Raw genomic sequence first — 24,565 nt, forward strand, 5'->3', positions numbered from 1 at the left:
ACACACACACATACCTTGGAGCCAGAGAAACCCCCCCCACCCCGCTGCAGGCGAGACTGGAGCTCGTGTGACCACCACTGAAAGGCCTGTGATGATCAGGTACCCAACAGGGAAAATCTACTGGGACCCAGTAGTGGCCCACAGAGGTCACAGGGAACAGGGCACGGTATGGTGGCACTACCAACAGGGGAGTTGGACCTCCAACCCTGTCAGAGGTCAAAACCCTGAGCTTGGTGCATAACTACACTCTGTAAGTGCTGTGGACCTTGAGAGACTGGAACATCGCAAATATGAGTAGGGTGAGACAGACAAACTCCAAAGAGTTAGATCTACAAACACCCGTCTCTCTCCAGCACCAGTCACCAACCCAGAGGCAGGTGTCTAATTTAGCCCGCCATCTAGAGGACTAAAAGACTCAGACACACAGGGGTGGGAGGAAGAGCAGCAGCAATAGAAAATCTGCAATTTTTACACAAAATGGTTGCCCACTGCTGCTGAAACTGTGACGCAGGTCTCCAAGTCATTTACTTGCTACAGAAAAAAATCTTCTGTACATTCCAACAGCAGCTTTGCCTTCTTGCTCCTAATTCCCTTTTTTGACCTAGCTGCCTTCCTCCCCTCTCACTGCAGTCATTCACAAGACCCCTGTAAACTACCCTTAAGTTTGCAACCCTACACCATCTCTTCTCCTCCCCTTTCTACCACCCTCCCCAATTTATACTTTCTATCTCTCAACCACCAAAACAACTCCCTAGCTCTCAATTTCCTTTCTCTTTGTCTACCCTCCCACAATCCTCCTTCACTACCAATAATTCCAATAGATAAAGGTATTCCTAGACTTTCTCTTCCTCTTTTTTTCTGTTCTGTGGAGTTTATATTTGTCCATCTGCTCAATTTTCTCCAACATTTCTTCCCTTCTCTCTTATTTTATTGCCTACCTAATCTCCTCTACCTATCCTAGTCTTCCTCTTAATTGATTCCTTATATTAGCTCAGCCACCACTCCCTCCTATTGCATAAACTTACCACCTCATGTTACCCACTAGACCTTTCCCTCTCTCACTCATATCACAACTCTTATAACTTCTAGCCTTCCAGGACCACGAAGATTCATCTTCACTCCAATAAAAAACCAAACACACTGAAACAGTGGGCATAACTGGTCTTCATTAGAGATTACTGTAACTTCAAGACTGCAGTTCAATAACTGTGACAGCTTTAGTAGCTAAAGCTGTGCCCTATGTGGAATGGGGATAGAATTCAACATCTTGAGAATAAGAAGCTGAAGGTATTAATATTGAACCACTACCCCCCCACACACCCATCAAGACAAGAAAACACAGCAGAGCTCAACCACCACCCAGTCCTTTACAATCTTCCATAAAGCCCCAAATAAAGGGGTATAAGGAACTGGAAACTTGAACCAAAAACAACCCCAGATCTGCATAAATCTCAACATAGAAACATGAAGCAACAACTCAACAGCTCTCCTTCAAAAGCCAACTCTATGTTTAAGGACCTAAACAACAGTGAAGAGGAAGAAATATCAAATACCGAATTCCAAAAAAATAATAGTAAGAATGATTATGAGCTTAAAGAAGAGACACACAAGGTACTGTCAGAACTCAAAAAGGACATGAATAAATAACTAAAAGAGTGTGAAGAGAATTCAAACAAACAGATGAATGAAATGAAGAAGACCATGCAGGATATGAAAAAGGAAATCAATAAAGATATAGAAACTCTGTAAAAATACCCAATCTGAAATGAACAGCTCAATATCCTAAATAAAAATCTCAACCAAAAGCTTGGCAAACAGAGTAGAGCAAGGTGAAAATAGAGTATGAGGAACAGAAGACAAACTAGAGGAGTTAGACTAAATAGTCAAAGATCACGAAAAAATGCTAAGAAAATATGAATGGATCATGCAAAAAGTCAGGGACACCATCAAAAGACCAAATCTATGAATTATGGACATGGAAGAAGGAGAAGAGATACAAACTAACAGCATAGATAATTTATTCAGTAGCATAATAGCTGAAAACTTCCCCAACCTTGAGAAAGGCAGGGAGGAAGGCTTATAGAACACCAAACTTTCAGGACCAGAAAAGAAACAACTCCAGACATATCATAACCAAAACACTCCATATACAGAAAAAAGAAAGAATACTGAAAGCTAGAAAAGAGAAAAGACAAGTCACATATTAAGGCAACCTATCAGAATAACAGCAGATTTCTCAACACAAACTCTAAACACAAGAAGGTCATAGAAAGACATACTTCAGGCCCTGAAAGAAAACAACTGTCAACCTAAACTAGTCTATACAACAAATAATCCTTCTTAATTGAAGGAGAAATTAAAACCTTCCACAACAAGCAAGAACTAAAGGAATTCATAACCACCAAACCAGCACTGCAAAAACTACTTAAAGGACTCTTACACACAGAAAAAGAAATTAGAGTCAGACAGGAAGATGCAAGAAAGAATAACCTTTTTGATCAAGCAGACTAGTAAACAAGGATTAGAGGCAAAGTAAACATCAGGGAAGTAAAAATGACTGGAAACATCGCACACCTCTTAATACTAACACTGAATATCAACGGCCTCAAAGCCCCAATCAAAGGCCATAGGATAGCAAATTGGGTTAAAAAAATACCCAATCATATGTTGCTTACAAAGAGACACATCTCACTGAGAAAAAAAAAAAAACCCACTGGCTTAGGGTGGAAAAAGGTTTTCCAAGCAAATGGACCCTATAAACAGGCAGGAGTAGCTATACTAATATCTGACAAAGTAGACTTCCTCAGACTAAAATCAGTCAGAAGCAACAATAAAGGTCACTTCATATTAATTAAAGGAACAGTTCATCAGAAGGAAGTATCAATTTGTGTGTGTGTGTGAGGGGGGCGTTGAACTCAGGACCTACACCTTGAACCACTCCACCAGCCCTTTTTTGTGATGAGTTTTTTTGAGATAGGGTCTCACAAACTATTTGCCCGAGCTGGCTTTGAACTGTGACCCTCCTGATCTTTGCCTCCTGAGTAGCTAGGATTATAGGAGTGAGCCATTGGTACCCCACAAAATATCAATTTTTAACATATATGCACCAAACATAAGGGCACCCAACTATATTTAAAAAAAACACTGTTGTACTAGAAACAGACTCCCCAACACAGTGACAGTGGGAGACCTGAATACCCCGCTGTCACCAATAGATAGGTCATCCAGGAGAAAAATCAAAAAAGAAACTTCAGAACTAATCCACACGTTAGACCAAATGGACACAGTAGACATCTGTAGATCATTTCACTCAAGCACTGTGCAATGCACATTCTTTTCAGCAGCTCATGGAACTTTCTCAAAAATAGATCAGATTTTAGTATACAAAGCAAGTCTCAACAAATTTTAGAAAACTGAAATAAACCCCTGTATCACATCAGATCATGACGGACTAAAACTAGAACTCAAGAACAAAAGAAACTCAGAAAAAATTCAAACACATGGAGACTGAACAATGCACGAAGAAATAGGAGGAGAAATAAAAAAATTCCTAGAATCTAATGGAGATGAAAATACAACCTTCCATAATCTGTGGGATACAGAAAAGGCTATGCTAAGGGGAAAGTTTATAGCTATAAATGCCTACATTAAAAGAACAGAGACTTCTCAAATAAACAACTTAATGATACACCTTAAGCTCCCAGACAAACGAGAACAAACCAAAACCCAAAGCAAGCAGATGGAGAGAAATAATAAAGATCAGGGCTGAGATCAATGAGATCAAGACCAAAAAACAATATATAAAGAATCAATGAAACAAAAAGTTGGTTCTTTGAAAAGATTAACAAGTTTGACAAACCCTTAGCCAATGAGACAAAACAGAGGCGGGAAAGACTCAGATTAATAAAATCAGGGATGAAAAAGGTGACATAACTACATAATAATGAAATCCAGAGAATCATTACAGAGAACTCTGAAAACTTATATTCAAGTAAACTGGAAAATCTAGAAGAAATGGATAAATTTCTAGATGCATATAACCAAAAAAATGGAACCAAGAAGATTTAACCAACTAAATAGACCTATAACAATGAGATTGAAGCATAATTAAGAGCCTCCCTACAAAAAGAGCCCTGGACCTGATGGATTCCTGGCTGAATTCTACCAGACCATTAAAGAAGAACTAACACCAATGCTCCTCAAACTTTTCTAGGAAATAGAAAAGGAAACACTTCCAAACTCATTGTATTCATTCTATGAAGTCATTATTATACTCTTTACAAAACCCAATACAAAAATGCAACAAAAAAGAGAGAATTACAGACCATTACCTTTAAAAATGTAAATTCTCGAGGATTCCAAGATGGTGGCTAGAGGGAGGAAGCAGAAAGCGTGCCTCCTAAAGTGAAATCTTGGAGAGATGCTGCAGACACACCTTGCAGGCAAGGCCACTGCAAAACTTTGACCCCTCCACACCTCCAGCCTGTGCAGAGCATCTCCACTTCACGTTGAACAGAGAAACCAGGAGGGCCCCCGGGCCACCAGACGCCAGCACCCAGATGGCTTGGGAAGACGCAGACAAAGTGAGCTTCACGGTACCGTGGTACTCCCACAGACAAGCCTGGCCCAGATCAGCATACCCCTGGACAGACCGACCCCCACCGGGGAAAAAAGAGAAACTGAGTAATAAGCAATAAGAACAATAAAGACACATTGCAAAGAGGGTGGGACACCCTAAGCTCTGAAGAGGAGGGGAGGGGAATCCCTCACAGAACTGTAAATAAACAAGCTGGTTGGAGAAGGCAGGAGTGGCGGCACACACCAGCAACCAGGAGCGGAAAGCTTGTAAAAGCGGTGGTGGCAGGAAAATTCCACAGGAGAGGGGGAAAGACCCACTTCCCACGTGAACTGTAAATAATCACACAGGCCTGAGAAAGCGGGTGCAGTGTCACCTTTCCCAGTGTGCTTGGAAAGGGGAAAACTTGTAGCAGAGGCTCCTGCACAGGAGAACTCTGAGTAAACAAAGCCTGCGGGGCCAGGTGAGAGCTAAGCTCACCCCCGAGATCTGCATAAATAACGCCTCCAGCAACAGCAGGCTGACAGCAGCAGGCAGGCAAGCCACAGCCACAGATAGCCATTCACAGAACTGTCTCCAGACTCTTTTTTTTCTTTTTCTCCCTACCTTTGATGAGAAAACAAACGAACTACACCTGCAAGCGGAAAAACTTACTGAAACTGTATTGCATTTGAACTTGGGACACTTTGTGGGTTTTTGTGTGTGTATGTGCGGTTTTGTTCTATTTTATGTTTCCCCATTGATGAGACAACTACAGAATAACATCTGAGGCACCATCTCCAGGATTGGAGGCTGAGGGATGAACACCAAAATTATTAAGACTGAAACTTTATTGCATTTGAACTTGGAGGGTTTTTTAAATTATTTATTTATTTATTTTTCTCTCTATATTTTTTTTCTTTCATTTATTTATTTATTTTTTATTTATTATTTTCAATCCTCTCTCTGTTTCTTTAATGCCTTTTCAGCTTACAGTTGATTAGTACACTGTCTCTCCCTGTTTATATCTTTGAAACGTTTTTGTTTGTTTCTTTGTTTTGTTTTTCTCTACTTGTTTATTTGTTTTTCCCTTTTCCTTTAACTTCTTTGCTTTCCATCCCCTCTCACCCTTCCATTCCAAATATCACTAGTGCTATTACTATAAGCCAGAAAATACTTAATTGCACACAGTACAGGACAATAACAAACCCAGGGTAATGATGGCAAGACAGAAAAAACAGGGAAACAAGTTTCCCCAAAGCAAAAAATTAGTACAGGAACCAGAGGGAAATGAAGAAAACAGATACTCAGATCCAGACTCCAATAAAATGAAGATAAACTATGCCAAAGATCCCAATAAAGCCCACAAGAATAATTTATGAGAAGACATACTACAGATACTCAATGAGAATTTTATAGAGCTAATACTGGATATGGTCAACCAAAATGTACAGGAGACACTCAAGAACTTCTAAGACAACAAAAATAGAGAATTTGTAAAAGCAAAAGAAGAAATAAAGGAAACCATAGAAGCACTGCATAAACACCAAAGTGAAGCAGAGACACAATTAATAAAGAGATAAATGAACTCAGGACAAAAACAGACAACATTAAAGAGGAAATGACCCAGGATATGGAAAACCTCAGAAAAAAGAACAAAACAGAATTGCAAAACAAAACAGAAGGCCAATCTAGCAGAATAGAACAAACAGAAGACAGAATCTCAGAACTCAAAGATGAAATGGTAATTAAAGGAAAAAACCGAAGAACTATTAATTAAACAACTCAAGACCTGTGAAAAGAAAATGCGAGAACTCACTGACTCCATCAAAAGACCAAACTTGAGAATCATGGGCATCGAAGAAGAAGAAGAGGTGCAAGAGAAGGGAATGCGTAATATATTCAACAAAGTAATAACAGAAAATTTCCCAAAACTAGAGAAAGATAGTCCCATACAGATGCAAGAGGTCTCCAGGACACCAAACAGACCAGATCAAAATAGAACTACCCCACGACATATCATCATTAAAACAAGAAGTTCAGAAACTAGGGAAAGAATATTGAAGGCAGTAAGAGAGAAAAAACAAATTACATACAAAGGTAAACCCATCAAAATCACAGCAGACTTCTCAACAGAAACATTAAAAGCAAGAAGAGCGTGGAGTGAGACCTTCTGGGCACTGAATGAAAATAACTTCAACCCCAGGATACTCTACCCAGCAAAACTATCATTCAAAATAGATGGAGCAATAAAAGTCTTCCATGATAAGCAGAAACTAAAACAATATGTGACCACAAAGCCACCACTACAAAGGATTCTTCAAGGGATTCTGCACACAGAAAGTGAAACCCAACTTAACCATGAAAAGACAGGCAGCACCAAACCACAGGAAAAGAAAAAGCAAGACAGTAGAGAGTAACCTCAACTTAGGTACACACAACCAAACCTTCAAACAATTAAGACAACTAAATGACAGGAATCACCACATACTATCAGTACTAACGCTTAATGTTAACGGACTTAATTCACCCATCAAAAGGCACCATTTGATGAAATGGACTAAAAAGGAAGATCCAACAATTTGTTGCTTACAGGAGACCCATCTCACCAACAGAAATAAGCATAGGCTTAGGATGAAAGGCTGGAAGAAGACTTACCAAGCCAATGGCCCCCCAAAACAGGCAGGAGTAGCAATACTTATCTCTGACAAAGTAGACTTCAAACCTACATTGATCAAATGAGATAAAGAAGGACATTCCATACTAATAAAAGGGGAAATAGACCAAAAGGAAATAATAATTATCAACCTGTATGCACCCCATGTCAACGCACCCAATTTCATCAAACATACCCTGAAAGACCTTAAAGCACATATTAACGCCAACACACTGGTTGTGGGAAACTTTAACACCCCATTATCATCAATAGATAGGTCATCCAAACAAAAAATCAATAAAGAAATACAAGATCTAAAATATACAATAGATCAAATGGACCTACTTGATGTCTCCAGAACATTTCATCCAACTTCTACACAATATACATTCTTCTAGCAGCCCATGGAACCTTCTCCAAAATAGATCATATCCTAGGGCACAAAGCAAGCCTCAGCAAATATAAGAAAATAGAAATAATACCGTGCATACTATCTGATCACAATGCAGTAAAAGTAGAACTCAACAACAAAAGTAAAGACAAAAAACATGCAAACAGCTGGAAACTAAATAACTCATTACTTAATGAACAATGGGTCATTGATGAAATAAAAGAGGAAATTAAAAAGTTCCTGGAAGTCAATGAAAATGAAAACACAACCTACCGGAACCTATGGGACACAGCAAAGGCAGTCCTGAGGAAAATTTATAGCCATGAGTGCATATATTAAAAAGACTGAAAGATCCCAAATCAATGACCTAATGCTACGTCTCAAACTCCTAGAAAAACAAAAACAAGCAAGTCACAAAACAAATACAAGGAGAGAAATAATAAAAATAAGAGCTGAAATCAATGAAATAGAAACCAAAAAAACCATACAAAGAATTAATGAAACAAAAAGTTGGTTATTTGAAAAAATAAACAAGATCGACAGACCCCTGGCAAACCTGACTAAAATGAGGAGAGGAAAAACCCAAATTAGTAGAACCAGGAATGCAAAAGGGGAGATAAGAACAATCACCGTGGAAGTCCAGGAAATCATCAGAGACTACTTCGAGAACCTATATTCAAATAAATTTGAAAATCTTAAAGAAATGGACAGATTTCTAGATACATATGATCATCCAAAACTGAACCAAGAGGAAATTAATCACCAGAATAGATCTATAACACAAAATGAAACTGAAGCAGCAATCAGGAGTCTCCCCAAAAAGAAAAGTCCAGGACCTGATGGATTCTCTGCTGAATTCTATCAGACCTTTAAAGAAGAACTGATACCAACCCTCCTTAAACTGTTCCACAAAATAGAAAGGGAAGGAAAACTGCCTAACACATTTTATGAAGCGAGTTTTACACTTATCCCAAAACCAGGCAAAGACACCTCCAAAAAGGAGAACTACAGGCTAATCTCCTTAGTGAACATTGATGCAAAAATCCTCAACAAAATAATGGCAAACCGAATTCAGCAACACATCAAAAAGATTATTCACCACGACCAGGTAGGCTTCATGCCAGGGATGCAGGGGTGGTTCAACATACGAAAATCAATAAACGTAATAAACCACATTAACAGAAGCAAAGACAAAAACCACTTGATCATCTCAATAGAAGCAGAAAAAGCCTTTGATAAGATCCAACATCATTTCATGATAAAAGCTCTAAGAAAACTAGGAATAGAAGGAAAGTACCTCAACATTATAAAAGCTATATATGACAAACCTACAGCCAGCATTATACTTAACGGAGAAAAACTGAAACCATTCCCTCTAAAATCAGGAACCAGACAAGGATGCCCACTATCTCCACTCCTATTCAACATAGTACTGGAATTCCTAGCCAGAGCAATTAGGCAAGAAGAAGGAATAAAGGAATACAAATAGGTAAAGAAACTGTCAAAATATCCCTATTTGCAGACGACATGATCCTATACCTTAAAGACCCAAAAAACTCTACTCAGAAGCTCCTAGACACCATCAATAGCTACAGCAAGGTAGCAGGATATAAAACCAACATAGAAAAATCATTAGCATTTCTATACACTAATAATGAACAAACTGAAAAAGAATATATGAAAACAATTCCATTTATAATAGCCTAAAAAAAATCAAATACCTAGGTGTAAACCTAACAAAGGATGTGAAAGACCTCTACAAGGAAAACTATAAACTTCTGAAGAAAGAGACTGAGGAAGACTATAGAAAGTGGAGAGATCTCCCATGCTCATGGATTGGTAGAATCAACATAGTAAAAATGTCGATACTCCCCAAAGTAGTCTACATGTTTAATGCAATTCCCATCAAAATTCCAATGACATTCATTAAACAGATTGAAAAATCTACCGTTAAATTTATATGGAAACACAAGAGGCTACGAATAGCCAAGGCAATACTCAGTCAAAAGAACAATGCTGGAGGTATCACGATACCTGACTTCAAACTATATTACAAAGCAATAACAATAAAAACAGCATGGTACTGACACAAAAACAGACATGAAGACCAGTGGAACAGAATAGAGGACCCAGATATGAAGCCACTCAACTATAACCAACTTGTCTTTGACAAAGGAGCTAAAAATATGCGATGGAGAAAAGACAGCCTCTTCAACAAAAACTGCTGGGAAAACTGGTTAGCAGTCTGCAAAAAACTGAAACTAGATCCATGTATATCACCTTATACCAAGATTAACTCAAAATGGATCAAGGATCTTAATATCAGACCCCAAACTCTTAAGTTGATACAGGAAAGAGTTGGAAATACTCTGGAGTTAGTAGGTATAGGTAAGAACTTTCTCAACGAAACCCCAGCAGCACAGCAACGAAGAGATAGCATAGATAAATGGGACCTCATAAAACTAAAAAGCTTCTGTTCATCAAAAGAAATGGTCTCTAAACTGAAGAGAACACCCACAGAGTGGGAGAAAATATTTGCCAGCTACACATCAGACAAAGGACTGATAACCAGAATATATAGGGAACTCAAAAAACTAAATTCTCCCAAAACTAATGAACCAATAAAGAAATGGGCAAGTGAACTAAACAGAACTTTCTCAAAAGAAGAAATTCAAATGGCCAAAAAACACATGAAAAAATGTTCACCATCTCTAGCAATAAAGGAAATGCAAATTAAAACCACACTAAGATTCCACCTCACCCCTGTTAGAATAGCCATCATTAGCAACACCACCAACAACAGGTGTTGGCGAGGATACAGGGAAAAAGGAACCCTCTTACACTGTTGGTGGGAATGTAAACTAGTACAACCACTCTGGAAAAAAATGTTGAGGCTATTTAAAAAGCTAGACATTGATCTATCATTTGATCCAGCAATACCACTCTTGGGGATATACCCAAAAGACGGTGACACAGGTTACTCCAGAGGCACCTGCACACCCATGTTTATTGCGGCACTATTCGCACAATAGCCAAGTTATGGAAACAGCCAAGATTTCCCACCACTGACGAATGGATTAAGAAAATGTGGTATCTATACACAATGGAATTTTATGCAGCCATGAAGAAGAACGAAATGTTATCATTCGCTGGTAAATGGATGGAATTGGAGAACATCATTCTGAGTGAGGTTAGCCTGGCACAAAAGACCAAAAATCGTATGTTCTCCCTCATATGTGGACATTAGATCAAGGGCAAACACAACAAGGGGATTGGACTTTGAGCACATGATAAAAGCGAGAGCACACAAGGGAGGGGTGAGGATAGGTAAGACACCTAAAAAATTAGCTAGCATTTGTTGCCCTTAACGCAGAGAAACTAAAGCAGATACCTTAAAAGCAACTGAGGCCAATAGGAAAAGGGGAACAGGAACTAGAGAAAAGGTGAGATCAAAAAGAATTAACCTAGAAGGTAACACACATGCACAGGAAATTAATGTGAGTCAACTCCCTGTATAGCTATCCTTACCTCAACTAGCAAAAACCCTTGGTCCTTCCTATTATTGCTTATACTCTCTCTTCAACAAAATTAGAGATAAGGGCAAAATAGTTTCTGCTGGGTATTGAGGGGGTCAGGGGGAGAGGGAGGGGATGGAGTGGGTGGTAAGGGAGTGGGTGGGGGCACGGGGGAGAAATGACCCAAGCATTGTATGCACATATGAATAATAAAAAATAAAAATTAAAAAAAAACGCAAATTCTCGACAAAATACTGTTGAATTGGAACAACAAATCAAAAAGATCATACACCACAAACAAGTCGGTTTCATTCTAGGCACACAAGGATGTTTCGACATACGTAAATCTATAAATATAATATAACATATAAACAGAAGCTAGGGCAAAAACCACATGATTTTCTCAACAGATACAGAAAAAGCCTTTGACAAAATTCAACACCTTTTCATGATAAAAGCTCTGAAGAAACTAGGAGTAGGAGGAATGTTTCTCAACATAATAAAGGGTGTATATGACAAACCGATAGCCAACATCATACTAAATGGAGAACTGAAACCAATCCATTAAAGTCAGGAATCAGACAGGGATGCCCACTTTGCCCACTCATATTCGATACAGTTTTGGAATTCCTAGCCAGAGCAAAAAGACAAGAACAAGAAATAAAAGGGATTCAAATAGGCAAGGAAAAAAAATCAAGCTATCTCTATTTGCATATGACATGATTCTATACATAAAGACCCTAAAAATTCCACCAAAAAAAATTAGAAATCATAAACTCTTTTGGCAAAGTAGCAGGATACAAAATTAATGTACAGAAATCAGTGGCCTTCCTCCATGTCAACAATGAAGAGACTGAGAAAACAATCAGGGAAACAATCCCATATACAACAGCCTCAAAAAAAGTATCTTGTAATAAATTTGATGAAGGTTTGAAACCAAAGAACTTTTCAATGAAAACTGTGAACCACTGAAGAGAGAGACTGAAGAGAATATCAGAAGGTGGAAAGCTCTCCCATGCTTGTGGATCAGTAGAATCTACACTGTGAAAGTGGCCACATTACCAAAGGCAATCTACATGTTTGATGCAGTCCCTACCAAAATCCCAATGATGTTCTTCACAAAGACAGAAAAATAAATCCTAAAATACATATGGAAACACAAACATCTTGAACAGCCAAAGCAATTCTGAGCAAAATGTTCAATGCTGGAGGTATTACAATACCCAACTTCAAACTATACTACAGAGCCATAACAAAAATGGCATGGTATTGGCACAAAACGACATGAACACTCATGGATTAGACTAGAAAATCCAACATAAATCCATGCAGCTGTGGCCAACTGATCTTCGACAAGCAGCCCAAAACACACACGCTGGAGAAAAGACAGCCTCTTCAACAAAGGTTGCTGGGAAAACTGGATATCCACATGAAGAAGACTGCAACTAGATCCTAGTCTCTCACCTTGTACCAATATAAACTCAAAGTGAATCAAAGACTTTAATCTAAGGCCTGAAACTTTGAAACAACTACAGAAGTAGTAGGAAATATATTGGAACACATAAGTGTAGGGAATGACTTCCTAAGAACTCAAAAAGTGCAGCATCTAAGAGAAAGAATGAAGAAATGGGACTGCATCAAACTAAAGAGCTTCTGCACAGCAAAATAAACAGTCACTAGACTCAAGAGACAGCCCACAGATGGGAAAACATCTTTGCCTGCGACTCATCTGATAAGAGACTAATATATAGAATTTGCAGGGAACTCAAAAACTCAACCCCCAAAGAATCAACACCCCAGTGAAAAAAATGGGCACATGAATTAAATAAATAGGGAATTCTCAAAGGAAGAGGTACAAATGACCAATAAATACATGAAGAAGTGTTCAATGTCCCTGGCTACAAAAGAGATGCAAATCAAAACTATACTAAGATTTCATCTCACCCCAGTTAGAATGGCCATAGCAAAAACAAATGCTAGTGAGGATGCAGCAGTACAGGAGCCCTTATACACGGTTGGTGGGAATGCAAATTAGTACAACCACCATGGAAAGAAGTATGGAGATTCCTCAAAAAAGTAATGATAGAACTCTCATATGATCCAGTGATACTGCTCCTGGGCATCTACCCAAAGGAACATAAGACAGGATACTAGAGACACCTGTATACCCCTGCTCATTGCAGCACTATTTACAATTGCCAAGCAGTAGAGCCAGCCCTGAGGCCTTACAATTGGTGAATGGATCAAGAAAATGTGGTGTATATACACAATGGAGCTTTACTCAGTCATAAGGAATAATGACATCATGTGGTTTGAAGGTAAATGGATGCAATTGGAGGACATCATGTTAGGTGAAGTAAGCCAGGCTCAGAAAGACAAAGGCTGCATGTTTTCTCTCATACCTGAAAGACAAATCCAACATATAAACATATACACAAAAACAAACATGATCATATACAAACTCATATGTAGAACATGTGTGTAACAGTGGAAGTACACTATGAAACTCAGGGAAGGAGGGAAAGGAAAAGAGAATGATAGAGCATCAACAATATCATAAAACATAACATTTGTGAGGGTAGAGGACACAAGGATGTGTATTGAAAGCTGCTGAAAAATGGGGGGTAGGAGGTAAAGGGGTAAGGGACAGCAATGATTGAATGAACCAAAGTAAAGTACACTCACAACAAGGATACATTGAGATACCTGTTTGAGCACTGACTTAGATAATAATAAAGACACAACTGTAATACAGGTACAGTGTATGTGGAGCGAGGGTAATTTGTGGGAGGGAGGAGGGTGAACAAAGGATATTAAGGTAAAGTAATATGGTTAATGTAGTTCATATACTTACATGAAATAAAACAAAGAAACCTCTTACAATAGTTTTAAGTGGGGTGGGGAGGGAGTTGAGGGAGAGAGAAGTGATGTGATCTAACCAATGTACAATATAAGCCTATTTGGAATTGTTACAATGAATCCCCTCTGTACAACGAATATATTCTAATAAAAAATTAATGAAAAAAAGAAAGAAGGAAAAAATGATAAATTAAACTTCAAAATCAAAGATTTTTTTACCTAAAAGTACAGCATCAAAAATGTGAAGAGACAGCTCCAACAATGTGGAAAATTTGTAATCATCTTTCTAATGAGGGACTTGTACACAGAATATACACAAGGAACTCTTACAACTTCACCTAGGATGTAGCTCAGTGGTACAGCATGTGATTACCATGCATGAGCCCTGAGTTTGATCCGAGCAACACACGTACTCTCTCTCTCTCTCTTTCTCTCTCTCTCTCTCTCTCATAACTCAATAATAAAAGGCAAAATAGTTTTTAAAAGAACAAAGGATCTAAATAGATATTTATCTGAGGAAGATACAGAAATGGCTAACAACACCTGAAGAAGTGTTCAACATCACTCATTAGTCATTACAGAAATGAAGGTCAAAGTCAGCATGAGAAAACACGAGGATGGTGCATTAGTTTCCTCAAAAATTACTATAAACTTAAGTGTCTTAAAAAAAAAAAGGAAATGCATTTTCTCACAGATCTGGTAGTCAGAAATCTGAACCAAGCCAGCAGGGCTGAAAGCTCAGAGAGAATTCCTCCTTGCCCCTTCCACCTCCTGGTCTCTCCATGAGTTCCCTGGCTTTGGCAGTCACCCAGTAGCCCAGCAATTCTATGCTTAGGTACACACCCAAGAGAAATGATAGCATCACGTCTGCATGAAAACTTACACGTGAACGCTCAGAGTAAAACCAATCCAAATTGTCCAACTTAGCAGTGCATAAATAAGATGTACCATTACTTACAACTAATTACGATTCCACAATAAAAAGAAACTAAATACTGACACCTGCCACAATGTGAATCTTGAAGATGGTGCACTAAGGAAAGAAGCCAGTCCCAAGAGAACAAGCACTGAAAGATTCCATGCGTAAGAAATGTCCACAATAGGTCAGTCTATTCGGCTGGAGCCCAAGAGAGGACAATGAGTGACCTCCAATGGACACAGGGCTTCTTTTCGGGGAGATGGAAAAGTTTGAAAACTGACTGTGGTGATGACTGAACAGGAGAATTACTAACTACCTGTATGGATTTTATGGTATGTAAATTACATCTCAAAAAGCTGTTCCTTTTTAAAGTGAGTTATTCACAACCGAGCCAGATAGTGACTTTGATTACCTGACTTTCATGAACCAATTTTTATTTTCTATTGGATTAAAAAGTACCTTGTTTTGTCACAGACATAATTTGCTAAGTACTAACCCTGAATCAATCCTGTTTTTTAACAACATTAAGTTTTCCAGTTGGTGAACATGAGATGTATTTCTAAGCATTTAAGTCTTCTTTAATTTCTTTGCTCAACCTTTTAAGGTTTTAAGGGTACAAGTTTCCCCTCCGAGGCTAAAGTTAGTACTAAGTACTTTATTCTTTCTGATGCTATTGAAAATCAAATTGTTTGCATAGTTGTTACAAGTGTATAAAAAGACAGTCATTTATGTGTTGACTTGAAATCACGCAACTTGGCTGAATTCACTCACTACTTACCTTTATGGCTCAGGTGTTGAAAACCTGCTGCTAACCAAGAATGCAGTCATGTTTGAATAGGGTCCTTACAAAGGCAAATCCTTCTTGACCCATCATCACACCGAATGGAATGGATTAAGCTCTTCTACTAAAAGGTGGACACTGGCCTGGTGCACCACAGATCAACCCGTGTTGTGGAATTAAGACTAAGAAACAGCCAGTCAGTCAGTTCCTCTGTGACCAGAATGACTGGATACCCGTGAGAGCAGAAGACAGGCCCTGTTTTAGTTGCTGCGTGCATTCCAGGGGCAAAGAGAATGTCCAGAGAAACAGAAACATGAATGTGTGCACCCACAGACAGACACACAAACCTCAAGAGAGAAAAAGGGAAATCTGAGTTGGTCTTCCAGTTCCTAGTTCCTGCCCCTATGTAGGTAACCCTCAGGACCCCCAAAGCCCTTGGAAAAGAGTGGAGTCACTGTAGCTTTTGTGCAACAGCTCTGAGAGAGATTGCAACAGTCCAAGAAGACAGTTGCTGAACTCCCCTGTTCTCTCTCTGCCTGGGACTGGGAAAACCCAGTCCATAGAACATGATGTTCTGCACTTGGGCTCGTAGCCATAGCAACGTGACAGCCAATCTCAGTACAGACGTCAAGGGAAACCTGGGGACTACCACATACTCCTTCCTGCTCGTCTGCACTGTTTAAATACTCTCTCCAGAAAATCAGCTATGCCACTGCTGCCCGGCACAGCCCCCAGTTCATGTCATTATTTGCCGCTCGAGCCCCCCTGGAACCCCCACTGCAGCTGGACTGCAGCGCTTCTACCGAGACTTGGTCACATTCCTACCCCTGAGTTCTCAAACAAGCTTAAACTTTGAGTTTCTTTGTACAAACTTGCTGAAGTACGCCTTTGACACCTGCAACTCAAATGTCCTGACTTACACTTTCTACTTCCTGTCTCCCCTCTTTAACTAGTTTTCCAGAGACACAGAATTTAAATTAATCTCTACTTTTCCAAGAATAAGGACATGAGTCCCCACAGTATAACTGTGTAGCAATGATGAAGTAAAAAGTGATGGCAAATATAAAAGGCTGATTAAGGGGAAGGTCTTAAAGGCAACAGTAAGACATGATCTCACCTCTAGATTCTCTTTTTTATAGACTTCAATAGCTTTCTCCTCAGACAGGCCACAGCAGCCATATTCCAGGGGCGTAAACAGTGTAGTGGGAACATTGATATAGTCACACTGAAAAACAGACAGTTACCTTCTCTTACTGTGTGACACTTGGCTCAGCAAGAGTTTGCATCACAAATATTTAGAAAAGGGAGTACGACTGTCAGATTGAAAGGACCAAAACAGACACACACTTAACAGACGATTGAAGAAGACTGAGCATTACTGCATTTTGTTGAATTTCTCAGATATGGTAATGAATGGTACTTAAGAATAACCTTGCACCAATGACTCATGCCTGTAATCCTAGCTACTCAGGAGGCAGAGATCAGGAGGATCATGGTTCTAAGCCAGCCCAGGCACATAGTTCATAAGACCCTATGTCGATAACAAAAAAATAAAAACCTTCACAATAAAAAGGGCTGGTGGAGTGGCTCAAGGTGTAGGTCCTGAGTTCAAGTGCCAGAACCACCCCCCCACCAAAAAAAAGAATAACCTTGTACTTGAGATATAAGTATGAGTAGTTAGGAGAAAGATGTCATTTTATGTCTGCCAATTCAAAAAGCTCAGCAAAAAAAAAAGAAAGAAAAAGTATATGTTTTATACTTAAGACATATTCAGAAAAAGGAGAGTGAGCAAAAACAATCAGATGTTAGCAACTGGGGACTCTGAGGGAAAGGTATAATATGGGTGATTGCTTGATTTTCCTTCTGTGGTTTGACATCTGTGTAAATGGAAAGGTGGGAGAAATAAGGTCTTCAACAGTTCCTCATGGCCTGCAGAAGGTCTGACCCACTCTTTGTTGTGCCATCAAACACTTCTGAGAACCTAGCACCAAATTAATTTTCCAGCCCCATTCCCTTATCACCAACTGGTCTGCTTACAGATACCATATAAGGATACCTGCAGTGTGGATGATATGGTTCTTTGCATGGCATTCCTGGACCCTATGGCTAATGCCATCTCTAGGCCATAATCTGCTGACACCTGGTGGAGCAGAGCAGCACTTCCAGTGGGACTCCTGTAAGGTGCTCACAGGCCTTATCAGACCATGGCTACAGCCCTGTGTGCCCTTATCTAAGCTGTGTGCTACTAGAGAAATACTTTGTTTATCTGCTGTTGAATTACAACCTACAAAGGCCATGCCAAACCTTTGATCAAAAGATATGAAAGGCAGAAACCACTGACTCACAGCATTGTCCTCCCAGATGGTGAAATTGACATCCCAGGAAGCAAAGCCAGCTGGCCAAGGACACACCAAGCAGGCACTGAAGCCGGGGCTGGATCTGAACATGCCCAGACTCTTTCTCTGTTATACTCAGCTGTCCATCTAGGAAGTCTTCCCCTCCTTTCAGTTAGAATCCAGCCATCCTTTCCCCAGTCCTAAAACAACTGGCTTCCAGCAGCCTTGGCACACAATCTTATTCTCTTATTATTTTCCTCAGTTTGTCTGACTCATGACCTCCACCCACCTGGTGAGCCCTTTGGCTGTACCATAGTAATCTTTTCAATATTGCAGCACAACATCTTGCAGAATGCAAGTTCACATTTATTTAAAACCACTAGTCAATAGTAAGACAGCTGCCAATTAATCTCTGGGAACCCTTTACTTGGAAATCGAGCACACAAGTGTTATTCCTACTGATCTCAAAGTCATAATTTTGATCAAGACATTACCTCAGGCCTGGTGCTGTAGCTCAGTAGAGTAGAGCACTTGCTTAGCATGCATGAGGTGCAAGTACCATACACACATGCACACACGCACACACACACCACACACACATGCACACGCGCACACACATGCACACACCACACGCACGCACACACATGCACACACACGCACATGCACACACACACGCACACACATGCACACGCACACACACGTGCACACACACGCACACATGCACGCACACACATTCACACACCCATGCACACACACGCACGCACACACACACGCACATGCACACACCACACACGCACACACATGCAAACGCACACACCCATACACACACCACACACACACGCACACGCCCATGCACACACGCACATGTACACACCACACACACGCACGCACACGCACGCACACACATGCACACACATACACATGCGCGCACGCACACGCACAAAATGATACATCAACCATAGGAAGAAATTACCTTTTGTGAAGAGGCCCCAAAGAGTCTTCGAGCCAGCAGCTTGCCTGCCTGTATGGCAACTGGAGTGAGCTCTGGTTTGCCTTCCAAAACATCCCCAATGGCATAGACGTAGGGCACGCTGGTCTGTTCCACATCATTCACTGGTATCTTGCCATTTCTGGTAGTGTTTGAGAAGGAAAAATACACTACGATTAACTCTGTATTGCTGACTGACACCACTCCAAAAACTAAATACACAAAGGCTTTCCTCTAACAACACCTCAGGTTATCAATAATTGTTAAGATCACTGGCTCAAATAACCAGGCTTTCCATAGTTCCAAAAGGACACATCTCTCTGGTGAAGCCAGGCCCATCCTTGGATACCTAAGATCACCTCCAGAATCCCACAGTCACTCCTGGACCTTTGGAATTTCCCTCCTTGCCGATCAATGGCATCAAAACTCGCTCTGAATCACAGAGAGAAGGTGAACAGATCTCCACATGCTTCTTAAATTGCTGTTGGATGCATGAGCTCCTGCAGTAAGAGGTGCTGACTCATCCACTGATTAAGAAACTAGTAGTACAGAGCATGCCAGCACTTCTTGCAAGAGAAATTTAGAGTGTTCATGTTTTCTCTTACAATTAAATGAGGAACTCTAAGAGGCAACTTCCGGCAAGACTTGGCTGTGTGCAGCAATGGTGCAGTGATGCCACACATACTCACTTCTCATTGATTCTGACACCAATCTTCTCCAAGCCCATTTTCCTTGTACAGGAGTCACGACCAATGGCTAACAAAACCTATGTTTAGAGAGAGAGAAAAAAAATTCTCAGGAGAGAATGAAGGGGCACTGTTATAGATCTGTCAGACTTTAGAAGGATAATGAAATATTACAACAACCTATGCCAGTAAATATGGCAGCTTAGGTCAAAGACTCCTTCAAAGATACAACTTGCCAACTCTACCCACATGAGTCTACATGAGCCTGTTAGGAGCTGAACTGTGTCCCCTCAAAATCCACATGCTGAAGTGCTAACCCAAAGTATCTCAGACTCTGACAGTATTTCAAGAGGTAATTAAAACAAAATAAGCTCACATAGGCTTGTCCCCTAAAGGGGGGCAGCCTTGTGTTATAGGCTTGGCACACAGCCTGTGGTGTTAGGGAAGGTGGTGGAGCTTTGAGAAGCAGGGCCCATTAGGAGGAAGTAAGGTCACTGAGGGTGTGACCTCAAAGGGACTGTGGGGCTCTGGTCTCCCTTCCTCTTTGTGCTTCCCAGTCCCTGGGAGGTAAGCAGATTCTGCCATGTGCTCCAACCACAATGTGCTGCCCAGCCACAGGTTCAAACGCAATGGGGTCAATTGCCCATGGACTGAAGCCTCCAAAACTGTAAGCCAAAACACACTTTTAAGGTGATTACCTCATATATTCTGCTATACTAATGGAAAGCTGACCATCAAAGCCACAATAAAGTATAAGTGATGTCCTCGTAAGGACAGGACATTAGGATACAGACAACACTCAACAGGGTTGACCAGGTGAGGCCACAGAAGAAAGGTAGACATCTGCAAGCTAAGCAGAGAAGTTTCAGGACAAAGTCAACCTAGTAACTATGTGATCTTGAACTTCCAACCTCCAGAACTGTGAAAAAGAACTTCTGTTGCCTAAGCTAGCCAATCTGTAGTATTTTGCTAAGACAACAAGAAAAAGTACTCCACAGTATTAGTAATCAGGAAGATACAAAACATAGTAAGACACCACTACACATCTTCTAAAATGGCTAAAATGAGAAAGCCAGACAACCCCAAAGGTTGGTGAGAGCCAAACCCTTATGCATGGCTGGTGGAAATATAAAGTAATGCCTTCATTTGGAAATTCACTGTCAGTTTCTCAAAAAGTTAAATGTATGGCTGAGCATGCTGGTACACGTCTATAATCCCAGCTACTTAAGACGTGGAGATTGAGAGGATCATAGCTAAAGGCCAGCCCAGGCAAAAGTTAATGAACCCTTTCTACCTCAACCAACAAGCTGGGCATGAGGTTAACACCTGTAATTCCAGCTACCTGGGAGCCATTCATCGGAAGATCACCATCCAAGGCTGTCCTGACAAAAATGTGAGACTTTATCTGAAAAATAAAAAACCCTGAAGCAAAAAAGGATTGGGGTGGGGGGTGGCTCAAGTGGTAGAGTACCTGCCTAGCAAGCACAAGGCCAAGTTCAAACCCTAGTACCACCAAAAAAAAAAGTTAAATGTACAAACTGTACTATGATCAAGCAATATCACTCCTTGGCATTTACCCAGGAGAAATTGATATATGGCCACAAAAAGCTTAAACAAGAAACCTCCTGGTTTTAACCACAACAGCCCAAACTGAGAAGAAGCTAGGTGTCTATAGACAGTAAAGCACATAAACCAACCACACTGCACACACCCTCCCCATCCATTCCTAGTTAATCATGCATCCTAACAACATCATCCTGAACAAAGAAGCCAGGTACTGAGGCACCCATACTGCAATGGTTCCATCTTGCTACGTGTAGAATAGGCAAACCTAATCTGTGGGGCTAGAGACCCCACAGTGATCGCAGGGGCTGTGGACTGGGAAGCAGCACAAAGAGCTTTCTGGACCCACAGACGTGGTCTGCTGCCTTTAAAGGGGTATGGAGTGCTTGAGTGTGAGGATATGTCAAAATCACTACCTGTTCCTCTGAGATCTGTGTTTCACAGCATCCAAATTACACCTCACTAAAGATAAATAATTCTCAAAGTGAGATGTCATCAGTAACTTTATACTGATACATTTGAAAACTTAGGTGAGATGGACTAAGTCCTGGAAAACATAAAACTACTCAAAAGTAGCTCAAGAAAAAATGGAAGACCTTAAAATCCTTTGATCATTAGAGAAATTGAATCAGTATTCAAATATGTCCTCTGGAAATGTTAGCATTAGATGGTTCCATCGGTGAATTCCACCAAAACATAAAAATCCAGTTCTAATATTACATAAATGTTGCCAGAGAATAAAGAGGAAACACGTCCCCACCTTTTTTCATGACCTCAAATAAGTTTATGCAAGATGTGAAAGGAAAATTACAAGCCACTATGATTCATAAGTATAGATACCAAAGTCCTAAATAACCAAATCTAAATTTCCAAACTGGGTTTTCACCAGGAATACAAAGTCAACTGAACATTAGAAAACCATTCAACACATTGACAAAGTAAAGCAAAAAAAGATCGATGTGCATGAAGCACTATCACAACCGAACATTTGTCCTAATTTAAAATAAACAAAACCCACTTAGCTAACAAACCATAGGAAAAAAATATACCTTAGCTGGAGTATCCACCAGAACCCCACAGAAAATATTACTCCTTAATAACAAAACACTGAAACTTTCCTTTTGGTACTGAGAACCAGGCAGGAATGCCTGCATTTGCCATTTCTTGTTGACATTGTACTGGAAGTCCTATCTAGTGTACTCATGTAAAAAAAAATTACAGTAGAAGAGAGGAAACAAACCTATTATTATTCAGAGATAATATGAATGTATACACAGAAAGTCCAAAATAATCTGAGGATAAATTATTAAATAAGGCTTTCACAAGATTACCAAATATTAAAACAAAATACCAAAACCAGCATTTCTATACACCAGCAGCAGACCCCATGTGCACTCCATACAGACACAGAAGAACCTAGGATAACCTCTGTAAGAAGTGCACCGACCTTGCTGGGAATCACCATCTGATTCCTTGAGGGTTTGCCTTTGTGAGAGCTTGTGCTCCTCTGTGGCTTTCCATACTCTTTCCTTGCTATGCACACTTAATGTTTTCACTGTAACAAGCCGTGCAGAGGTTCTTTTCTGGTCTTGTCTGCTTATTCTCAAAGTCTCTTGTACCTGAATAGCCATCTCCTTCCCAAGATTTGGGGAAATTTCTGCTACTATTTTGTTGAATATATTTTGCATGCCTTTAGTTCACACCTCCAATTCTACACCCATAATTTGTAGGTATTGACTTTTAGTGGTGTCCCAAGACCCCATTTGTTTGGTTCATACATTTTTGTTTCAATTGTCTCATCTACCTTCCCTTCAAGTTCTCATAGTCTATCTTCTACTTCATCCAGTCTATGGAGGAGGCTTTCCACTGAGTATTTTATTTGATTCATTGAAATTTTCAATTTCAAAATTTTAATTTAGCTTTTTTCAGAATCTGTATCTCTCTCATATCTTATGTTATCTTCTTTAGTTCATTTAGCTATTTATTTATTATTCTCTTTGAGTGCATTTAGGTATTTACTCATGTACTCTGATTTTGTTGCTCATTCTTATAATTACTCCTTTGAATTCTTTGTCTGGGATTTCATTCACTTCACTGTTGTTAGTATCCATTATTGTGGAATTGCTGATTTTTGGAGGAGTCATGCTGCCTTGTTTTTTTCCATATTTCTTGTGTTTCTATGTTGGGATTTGCACATCTAGGGCCAAATTGTTGGTTGGTGGCTTTAGTCTCCTATGTACTTTCAGTTGAAGTATACACAATGTGTGTGCAGGATTGGATACTAAACAAGGTGGAGGTGCAGTTTTTCACCACTGGAATGAGGGTGTAGCTCAGCAGACAAACACTCACCCACCATGCTCAAGACACCTGTGCCAATCCCAGCAGTACTCAGAGAGAAGTAAACTAGCTTAATTAATCTCATGGTATTCTTTATGTATCATGGAAAACTCAAATATCAGCAGCCCAACTGTCCTCCACATTTATTGTACTCTTACAAAGAATAAAAATCATTAACCCTAGAATAATTTTTCTTAAGTTTCACCCTTGCCATTTTGTGTGTCTTTCCACTTACTGCTCAAAAAATAGGACTTACTGTGTTATACACTCCTTCAATAGTTTCTGGTCCTTCAGTGGATTTAGCCAATACTTTCAGCTTTCCAGGTGAACCTTTCTCCAACTGTTGGATCTAGTAAGGATAAATAAAATAGTGATTCCATTTGAGGTGACAGAAAACAAATGAATCTGAGTGTATACACGTATGTAAGCATGCTTGTGTGTGGGGGCAGGGTAAATGTGTACTTGAGGTCTTATGACAAGGCAGACATTGAGAGGAGACCTGGCACATGCTATACTTTATAGAGGTAGAAATATGTTGATGGGTTAATTGAGACTTGGGGCAGCACAATATGAGAAATGAAAGGAGGTTTCCAAGGTGCTGGCTTAGTAAATTGTATAGACTGTGCTACCACTTGCTGAGTACTGAGATGGGCAAGAGAGATTAGTAGGTATCTAGGCAGTTTAAATTTTGTCTTGTTAAATTTTAATGCTTATGAGGGACCCAAGTGGTGATATCTATCTTCTAGGCAGTTGTTGTGAACTAGTATGGAGTTCAGGAGTGATTTCTCACCAGAAGCTATAATTCTGACAGACAGCCATCAGCATTCGGATAAGACTTAAAGCTATTGACCTAAAGAAGATCATGCAGGTGACAGGCTCAGTAAAGAGAGGGGAGCAGCACACAAACTAATTGGCACAGTGTCTGTCGGTGGAGTAGGTGTGGACAGAAAGAACCACAAACTGTGGGGCCACAGAAGCT

At 39.9% G+C, this 24,565-nt stretch overlaps 1 protein-coding gene across 2 annotated transcripts in view; it reads right to left on the reverse strand.

Moving 5' to 3' along the window:
* The window catches only part of LOC109679149 (thioredoxin reductase 3), a 56,267-nt gene that overhangs the window by 9,921 nt on the left and 21,781 nt on the right, over positions 1–24,565 (reverse strand). The window contains exons 10-13 of one of the 2 annotated variants that reach the window (XM_074044565.1): positions 23,843–23,935; positions 19,690–19,766; positions 18,986–19,142; positions 16,794–16,901 (exon numbers count right to left, since the gene is read on the reverse strand). In XM_074044565.1, the coding sequence (XP_073900666.1) occupies positions 16,794–16,901; positions 18,986–19,142; positions 19,690–19,766; positions 23,843–23,935 (435 nt within the window). The remainder of the gene's footprint in view (positions 1–16,793; positions 16,902–18,985; positions 19,143–19,689; positions 19,767–23,842; positions 23,936–24,565) is intronic. The other variant, XM_074044566.1, reaches the window with a different exon arrangement.

The sequence above is a fragment of the Castor canadensis genome, chromosome 10 (assembly GCF_047511655.1).
Source record: "Castor canadensis chromosome 10, mCasCan1.hap1v2, whole genome shotgun sequence".
Lineage (NCBI taxonomy): Eukaryota > Metazoa > Chordata > Mammalia > Rodentia > Castoridae > Castor > Castor canadensis.